The sequence below is a fragment of the Pholis gunnellus genome, assembly GCF_910591455.1.
Source record: "Pholis gunnellus genome assembly, chromosome: 18".
Taxonomy (NCBI): domain Eukaryota; kingdom Metazoa; phylum Chordata; class Actinopteri; order Perciformes; family Pholidae; genus Pholis; species Pholis gunnellus.
Genome location: NC_136545.1, coordinates 1,332,422 through 1,342,249, shown reverse-complemented (window position 1 = coordinate 1,342,249; position 9,828 = coordinate 1,332,422). Strand labels below are relative to the sequence as shown.

Here is a 9,828-nt window from a genome sequence, read left to right as displayed (position 1 = left end):
TTACAATATGTTATCCAAGGTGAGAATTTGGCACAAGTCCTCGTAGGTAAGTATCAGAGTTCATCTGGGTTAGGCAGAGTAAAGGCTTGGTCAAGAGCAGCAGCAGAATGTGGGAGTCTATTGAGGTTTCTATACAGTGCTGTAAAGAGTAGAGTCAGCTGGATCGGATCAAGGCCATTCAGACCAGTTTAGGAGCTCAACACACTTGTTTCTATCCGGACAAAACCACACTTTGTTCTCAGACTCGTTTCTATCCAGCCACATTTGTAATCCCTTCATTCTTTTTTTTTTCAAACCTCCTAATCCAGAAGTGGAAGGGCTGCATGGGTTATGCGTGATGCTTGGCTTAGTAAAATCATACTGTTTTGAGAGGGAAAAAAGGGAGAACAAATAGAAATACGAGGATAACCTTGCTGAGAAAACGGTTTCGGTGAAACTTTGGTGGCTGGGGATGTTTTTTCTATTTCTTACTATAGGTTCTGGTGGCACTTTCAAACCATATGCACATCCTGTGACTGCACAAAATTGGAATACCCCCCCAAAAAAGCTAAAAGGAATACTTCCAACAGCGATCATGAGAAACAAGTGAGGTACGGTCACAGTAACTGAGTAGTAGATAACCCAGCGGAGGACGCTAATAAATACCACAAAGAAGAGAAACTTTTTTTGTTGTGAAGATCGCATCATCCTGCGTCATGAAGCCAAGGTGCTAGTTCTCGGGTTTTTCTAGTTTTCTGTTTGAGGTTGAAGAGTCTAGAGGGGGTCTCAGCCCCTCCACCCTCGTCCTGTTCTTTGAGTTGATGCTGTGCTGCTGTAGTGTTTTTTTCTCCGTTTGATTCCCTTCCATCCTTTTCCCGGTCCCAAACAGTAGACACTAGCCTGAGACCAGCAGAAACCAAACAAACTCAACCCAGCATGGACGTTTGATTCCTCTTCAAACCCGGATCGACCTCAGCATATGCCGCACGGGGGACATCAAGGCTTGAAGAATGGTTCCAGACTGGACCGTGGCTGAGGGCTGGGCTGGGGACGGTATCATGGGTTAGAAGGCGGAGCCGGTGATGGCGTTGAGCTGCTTCATCAGCCCTTCTAGACTGGCCATCTGCTCCGACAGGTCGTCCTGCTCGTAAACCTAAAGAGAAAAAAACAAGAGTAGAGCAGGTTAGGCAACTGTGAGCTTTGTAAAAAAAAAGCTCCTGAATATCAACATGGTTTTTCAATAGCTATATTAAAATGGAAAATGGAAAATGGACATGTAGTTGTATGGCGCTTTTCTAGTCTCTCGAGCACTCAAACTGCTTTAACACTACATGTCCCTGTTGCCGCCACATCTGTTGTCTGAATAACATACTTTCGTAGCTCCAGCTAAATTGAGTTAATTGTGTGATAGTATAAATTAGTATGGCTATGTGTGAAGACTGCAAACTCGCGTACTCACAGCTAAGGGTCGACTTTCACCGCTTGGAGTCTGAAGTCCAGAAAAGTGAACAGCTAATCGACGGATTTGTATCTGTAGCGGCGGCCCAGTCAAAGCATATCTCATCTATGCAATCTCAGCTGGTCTCGGACACTGCGGACACTATGCCCTGGCTACCTTCGCTGCCGGTGTGCAGCGAGGGTCCTGCGACCGGGGAGTGTAGTCGGTCCTCCGACCTCAAGCTGAGAAGTGCTGCTCTAGATCCAACCCATAGCTCCACTCCGAAACCGGCATCCTGGACAGAGGTGGTACGCCGCGGCATCCGGAGAAATCCAGCTGAGGAGCTTCCGTTAACCACCTCCAACCGCTTCACAATCTTGTCGGAAAATGCTCCTGCTACATCTGTGTCTATCCCACCTGTGGCCAGCGTTGATCGGACAACTCGCCGCTCCGCCATCGGGAAGCACCGCCGTACGTTATTAAAGGAGGCTGTGATCTACAGACGCTCAGGAGGATCCCCCCCCCGGGCTTCCTCTACCCTTCGCCCCTGCTCGCTGGCACAGACGGAGGTAACCCAACGGTTGGAGGCGAGGCTTAATGAGATGGAAACACGGCTCCGCACCATGGAAGTTAAGTTGTTAGCTACCACAGGCATAGCCGGTGCGGACCAAACAGACGTGGCTCCTGCTAGCTGTCTCCCGGCAGCCCCCGAGCAGCCGGGGGGGGGGAGCCATGGGTCTAAAGCGAAGCACCCGGCTCGCCAGCAGCCACTTCATGTTTCAGAGAAACCAACTCTGGTTATAGGCAGCTCTATTTTGAGAAACGTGAAACTAGAGGCTACAGTTACATGTATACCTGGGGCCAGAGCAGGCGACATTGAGTCCTATCTGAAAGTACTGGCTAAAGATAACCGTAAATACAGTAAGATTGTTATTCACGTCGGCGGTAATGACTCCCGACTACGGCTCTCTGAGATCACTAAAGGCAATGTGGAATCTGTGTGTACATACGCAAAAACCATGTCGGACTCCGTAGTTTTCTCTGGCCCCTTCCCGAATCTGACCAATGATGAAATGTTTAGCCGCATGTCATCATTCCACCGCTGGCTGTCGTGGTGGTGTCCAGCAAACAATGTGGGCTTCGTAGACAACTGGGAGACTTTCTGGGGAAAGCCTGGTCTGCTTAGGAGGGATGGCATTCATCCTACTTTGGATGGATTAGATCATATTTCTGCAAATCTGACCCAGTTTCTTTGTGGACCTACTCCATGACAACCCAGAGTTCAGACCAGGAAGCAGAGTTGCAGTCTTACACACATCTCTGAGCTTCCATTACAGCAGTTACCCACCCAAAACTATATAGAGACTGTGTCTGCCCCACGGCCACTTCAATTAATTCAATCAAAAGTAAACAGTCAAGGAATTAAACTAAATAACCTAATCCAAGTTAAAAAGAACGCAACAGTGCAACAAAATAGGATAATTAAATTTGGACTTTTAAATATCTGATCTTTGTCATCTAAAGCTGTACTAGTAAATGAGTTAATATCAGATAATCATATTGATTTATTTTGTCTTACTGAAACCTGGCTGTGTAATGAAGAATATGTCAGCCTAAATGAGTCAACTCCTCCTAGTCATATTAATACTCACATTCCTCGAGGCACCGGCTGAGGAGGTGGAGTAGCAGTCATCTTTGACTCAAGCCTATTATTAAAACCTAAACTAGACTATAACTCATTTGAAAGCCTGGTTCTTAGTCTTTCACACCCAAAGTGGAAAACAATACAGCCAGTTATATTTGTTATAGTGTCCCAATACGGCCCCAGGTCCGTATTCTGAATTCCTATCGGGATTTTCTCAGTTTTTATCAAATCTATTCCTTAAAACAGATAAAGTAATTATTGTAGGTGACTTTAATATTCATGTGGATGTCGAGAATAATAGCCTTAGTACTGCGTTTATCTCATTATTAGATTCGATTGGTTTCTGTCAGAGCGTACAGAAACCCACTCACTGTTTTAACCCTCGACCTGGTTCTGGTTTATGGCATTTCAATAGAAGATTTAATAGTCTTTCCACCGAACCCTCTTCTATCGGACCATTATCTAATAACTTTTGAATTCCTACTAACGGAGTGTACGCGATTAAGCAAAAGTTACTATACTAGATGTCTATCTGATGGTGCCATAGCTCAGTTTAAAGAAGCGATTCCGTCTGTATTTAACTCAACACCATGCCTCAATATAACAGATGACTCCTGTGATAACTTTAGTCCGACCCGGATTGATCATCTTGTCGATAGTGCTACAGGCTCACTGAGAAGGACACTAGACTCTATTGCTCCTTTAAAAAAGAAGTTAGTAAAACAAAGGAGGTTTGCTCCATGGTATAACCCTCAAACCCGTAAATTAAAGCAAACATCGCGAAAACTTGAAAGAACATGGCGTTCCACTAACTTGGAAGAATCTCGGTTAGTCTGGAGAGACAGTCTTAAGACATATAAGAAGGCCCTCCGTAATGCCAGAGCAGCCTATTACTCATCGTTAATTGAGAAAAATAAGAATAACCCCAGGTTTCTCTTCAGCACTGTAGCCAGGCTGACAGAGAGTCACAGCTCTGTCGAGCCGTGTATTCCTATAGACCTCAGTAGTAATGACTTCATGAACTTCTTTAATGACAAGATCATCACTATTAGAGAGACCATTAACAATGTACTGCCCTCGACTAGTACCGATCTTTCTTCAAATAGAGTAACCTTAGAAACAGCTGTAAACCCTGATATATGTTTAGATGTCTTTACAGCCATCAACCTTGACTATTTGACTTCAATGATTTCTAAGTCTAAACCTTCTACCTGTCTTTTGGACCCTATACCAACTAGGCTGCTTAAAGAAGTGTTACCATTGATTAGCACGTCTTTGCTAGATATGATCAACCTGTCTTTACTAACAGGCCATGTACCACAGTCCTTCAGAGTAGCTGTAGTTAAACCTCTTCTTAAGAAGCCCACTCTCGATCCAGAGGTGTTGCTAACTATAGACCGACCTCTAACCTTCCCTTCCTCTCTAAGATCCTTGAGAAAACAGTCACAAATCAGTTGTGTGACTTTCTGCGAAATAATAGTTTATTTGAGGATTTTCAGTCAGGATTTAGAAAACATCACAGCACAGAGACAGCTCTGGTAAAAATAACTAATGACCTTCTAATTGCATCAGAGAAAGGACTCGTCTCTGTTCTTGTCTTGTTAGACCTTAGTGCTGCGTTCGACACCATTGACCATCACATCCTGCTGCAGAGACTAGAACAGTATATCGGCATTAAAGGAACCGCACTAAACTGGTTTGGATCCTATTTATCGGATCGATCTCAGTTTGTATGTAAACGATGACCTCGATGATGACTGATGTTAGTTATGGAGTTCCACAAGATTCTGTGCTTGGGCCAATCTTGTTCACCTTATATATGCTTCCTTTAGGCAATATTATCAGGAAACACTATAAACTTTCATTGCTATGCAGATGATACTCAATTATATCTATCGATCAAACCAGATGAATCCAACCAGCTCGCTAAACTGCAAGCATGTCTTAAGGACATAAAAACCTGGATGACCTGCAACTTCCTGATGTTAAACTCAGACAAAACTGAAGTTATTCTACTAGGCCCAGAACACCTCCGACATCAGTTATCTATTGATATAGTTTCTCTAGATGGCATCGCGCTGGCATCCAGCAGCACCGTAAAGAATCTTGGAGTAACTTTTGATCAGGATTTGTCTTTTAACTCTCAGATAAAACAAACTTCTAGGACTGCCTTTTTTCACCTACGTACTATTTCAAAAATCAGGCACAGCCTGTCTCAAAGCGATGCAGAGAAATTAGTTCATGCATTTGTTACCTCTAGATTAGATTACTGCAATTCCTTATTTTCAGGCTGCTCTAATAAGTCTCTTAAATCGCTCCAGCTGATTCAAAATGCTGCAGCTAGTGTACTAACAAGAACTAAAAAAAGAGATCATATTACTCCTGTATTAGCTTCTCTGCACTGGCTCCCTGTAATCCTTTTACTTACCTACAAAGCCCGAACTGGTCAGGCACCATCATATCTTAAAGAGCTTATAGTACAATATTATCCTACTAGAGAGCTGTGCTCCACTAATTCAGGATTACTTGTGGTTCCTAGAGTCTTACAAAGTAGGATGGGAGCCAGAGCCTTCAGTTATCAAGCTCCTCTTCTGTGGAACAAGCTTCCAGTTTCAGTCCGGGGGGCAGACACACTCACCACATTTAAGAGAAGGCTTAAGACTTTCCTTTTTGACAGTGCTTATAGTTAGGGCTGGCTCAGGTTTGCCTTGGACCAGCCCTTAGACAAGCTGGTAGAGGCTTAGACTACAGGGGGAATCCTTAAGATTCCCTAAGACTTCATCTCTGTCTGTATGAATTGATGTCCTATTAATGCTCACTACTAACTTTACTTCTTCCCCGAAGTCCTCGTGCTTTCTCGCCTCACAGGTTCTCATGGATCACAGTTTTATCTGGACATTGGTCCTTCCACCCGCCATGGCCCTGCTGACACCGACTACCAATTCATGTTATTAACATCACTACCCCTATTACCGAAACCATTTATGCACATTACTGACTTTGTTTATTGCCCGGAGTCTTTGTGCTTTCTCTCCTCAGAGAAGTTCCATGTATCGTGGTTTCATCTGGACCCTGGTCCATCATCCCGCCATGACACTGCTGACTCCCACTAATAAATAACACTCTTATTATTACTTACATTACTATTCATATTACTGGTACCATTACTGGTGCACATACTGGTGCACATTATTGACCTGCTTCTTCACCAGAGTCTCTGTGTTTTCTCGCCTCGCAGGTACCTCTGGATCCGGGTTATACCTGGACCTGGTCTTTCCTCCTGCCGTGGCTCTGTCATACATTGAATGTGTTGAAATTACATTGAATGTCTTGTAATTCTATTATGCTTCAACACTTGACATCTATTGCACTTCTGTCCATCCTGGGAGAGGGATCCCTCCGCTGTTGCTCTCCCACAGGTCTCTTCCTCTTTTCTCCCCGTTAAAGGGGTTTTTTGGGGGAGTTTTTCCTGTTTCGATGTGAGGGTTCCGGGACAAGATGATGTCATGTGTACATATTGTGAAGCCCTCTGAGGCAAATTTGTAATTTGAGATTTTGGGCTATACAAAAATAAATCGAATTGAATTGAATGTTATCATTCACCCATTCACACCCATTCATACACTGACAGCAGGGGCTACCATGCAAGTGCCTTGCCCAAGGACACATCAACATGAACTAGCCTAGACCACGGACCACCACTGAGCCACAGTGGCCCCCTCCTTTGAAGCCTTTTTGATTTTGTTGCGTCGCAGAGCGATACAGAAGAGCAGCATTTTCAAGCTATTAACTCAAAAACCTTGTCTTGATTAATAATAACGATACAAAAAATGTATTAGTTGTTAGATTAACCAAATAAAAAAAAAAAAATGAATGATTCGCTCAATCCTGATTCAGGCTCATTCTGGATTTTAAAACCTAGACACATGGAGGTCCTTTGACCTGTCGATCACTATACAAGTGCTAACTGTCATCCCTTGGACACCCAGAGTTTACTATAATGACATAGTTAATGCCATTGGTTGGAGGAACGTCATTGTCATCTAATAGCCCTCTACAAGGAGTTATTCAGGAACAACTTATTAACCACTCATTCATTCATCAGGCTGTTCTCCATTCACTTTTTAGTTACTACTCACATTTTTTGTTCTGTAATGTAAAGTATGTTTCTATGTTTCTCCTTCATTCACTGACTTCATTAAGTTTAAATACTAATCTCTAGAGGTACCTAATCCATCACAATGAATGTCGTGTCTGTTTCTGCCAGAGTCCAACTTTTCAATCCGCACTTACAACTGAAGCAAACAAAAGGTGACTTTGCGTTGAGTGTGATGGATCATCTATCAGCAGTTGAAGTGAACTGAAACCAGCGACTGCCTGGAGGAAAGGATATCAAAATCATAAGTTGCAACGGATGATCGAGAACGCAAAGTTCACAGGAATGTTTCGTAAAAAAATGGGGATAATATCACAATATTCACAAACTGTGTCCCGTCATAGTTAGACAACAGCTTGCCTCCAAGTCGACCGCATCAAGCGTTCCAAGGACGGTACACACTGACAGCGTGAGCGTCTGTACTTTGATCCTGCACAGACTCTGTGATCACTGCGTAATGGCGTGTTCGGTCTGGCTGTATAAACTGTCACCTCTGAGTGGGGCCGGCTTAAGTGCCTCCGTCTCTGTGTGTGTGACAGTCAAGTGCACATCTCTCGCACACACACACTCACACTCTCTCAGTGTGTTCTATTGAGCGTGGCCTTCATGCAGAAATTGTCTTTGCAGTTTAAAAAAAAAAAAATTCAATATTCTCCTCGGCATGCTGTGGAAAACCAATAAAGGCTGAGCTGAACTATTTGAATTGAAAGGTTTGTGTCCAAAACCTTCTCCATGTACTTGTACTGAATCGACACAGTATACACAGTATGCAGTCAGTGGCCGAGGCCTTCATTATGCTGCACTGATCCTGCTTAAATATCACCTTAGAACTCAAATGAAAAAGTTGTTTACTGAAGGACCGTTACTAAATGCAGGTACTATAAACATGCTAAAAGGAAAAATACAGATATTGTGTTTTTTCCAGCCCTGTCCCCTAAAAATGACATTCCCATCTAACGAAACTGGATTGTTCTAGGGAAATATATTTTGTGATGGATTATCACAAATACCTTTCAATTCAGTCCAAGGACGTCTGCGTAGGGAGGTCTGTGTTGGTGTATGGGTAAAAAACACAGGGCTTTCTGTTACTATTTCCTGTATTCCTGTATTCCTGTACTGTGTGCTCCTCTGTTCTTCCCCTGTCTGGTTCATTATTAAGGGCCATGTGCTTGTGTTTTGTTTTTGTGTCAGCCTACAGTTTTCATCCCCGAGTTCCGCCCTCTACCACGCCCCTCTCCTTAGGCTCAGCTGTGGGGAATTCCGGTGATCGTCTCCGGCTGACTTAAATACCCCAGCTGTCCTCCGGCGCATCGTCAGTCCGTCCGGTTACCAGTCTGGTTCGTTGCCACGTTAGTCGGCCTATTGCTTCCGTGAATATCTGTCCTTGTTTTTGCCTGTCCTCAGTACTCCTGCCACTCAGAGTCGATCCATGGGAATCACCTGGGCGAGGAGGCGAGACGGCGTGTTCTGCGTAGTACCACGGAGTACACCAGTCAGCGTCCTAGTTTTCCAGTGTCGGACCTCGGGTATCCACACCGTCGTGCTTTCCTGCCGTATCCGCGGCCTTGACTGTTTCTGTCCGGACCATTCCCAGGTGAGAGTTCGGTTGAGCTTCCCTCCCGAATCCGGAGGCTGTACTATCCAGCATCGGTTGAGCTTCCCTCCCGATTCCGGGGAAGAGACGGAGAGACTCTGGTCCGCTGGACACGGTGCCGTTGTTTTGTTTTGTTGTTTAATAAGTCAGCATATTATAAATAAAAGATTTGGCTGGCTAACACCTGCTGTGAGTGTGCGTTTGGGTCCGCCGTCTACACCACCCCATAACACTTTCACCAACCTTGTACTTTTGTTGCGTTTCTGTTTTGTTTCAATGTCGGAGTCATTTTAAGCCAAACCGTGATAGTTTTGTAGTAGTAGTAAAAGTAGTTTAGAAGCGATTTCGTGTTTTGTTGTGTTTCAACGTTATCCACATGTTTAAAACCGTTTAAAACATCTGCATCTGTAAACAGGTAGAACATATTTTCCCCTCGAAACGTAATATAACGTGCAGTTTAGTTGTATGGGTTTACCTCTGTGTGGAAATTAAACAGCCTGACTGACATCTGTGAATGATTTAATTAAAGTTAAATAACTTATACAATGCTTGTGTATTCCCCGAAACACATTCAGCTCCATGGCTTTCAATTCTAAGGATCATCTTCGATCCATAAATCATCACTATTTCCTAACGCCAAAGGTGAAGTCGTCAAATTGCTTCTTTTGTTCGACCACAACTACAAAAGCTAAAATGATCAGCACGATCACACACAAGACGGAGATATGCAGAAAATTCTAACATTTTAGAACCTGGAACTATTTGGCCTGAAAATCGACTAAAAAAGATCATTCAATTATCCAAATAGATATATTTTTCTGTCATTGGACTAATTGATTGACTAATTGATTCAGACCGTCTGAGTAAAAAAACTATATACATATCGAAAGAGTAGAATTTACTATTTGAGAAATATTTGTGGATGAATTACTGTATTTTGTTAAGATTTGGAAAAGCTATTTTTAGTTGATTAATCAGTCGATCCACAAAGAATGTATAGCCAACAATTTTGATAC

The 9,828-nt window shown here is 43.4% G+C and overlaps 1 protein-coding gene across 1 annotated transcript in view; it reads right to left on the bottom strand.

The window, feature by feature from the left end:
* Positions 1–1,042: 1,042 nt before the first annotated feature.
* Positions 1,043–9,828, bottom strand: part of dcc (DCC netrin 1 receptor) — a gene marked incomplete at both ends in the record, with an annotated part of 277,106 nt that continues 268,320 nt past the window's right edge. The window contains one exon of the mRNA XM_079178564.1: positions 1,043–1,132. Within this exon, the coding sequence (XP_079034690.1) occupies positions 1,043–1,132 (90 nt within the window). The remainder of the gene's footprint in view (positions 1,133–9,828) is intronic.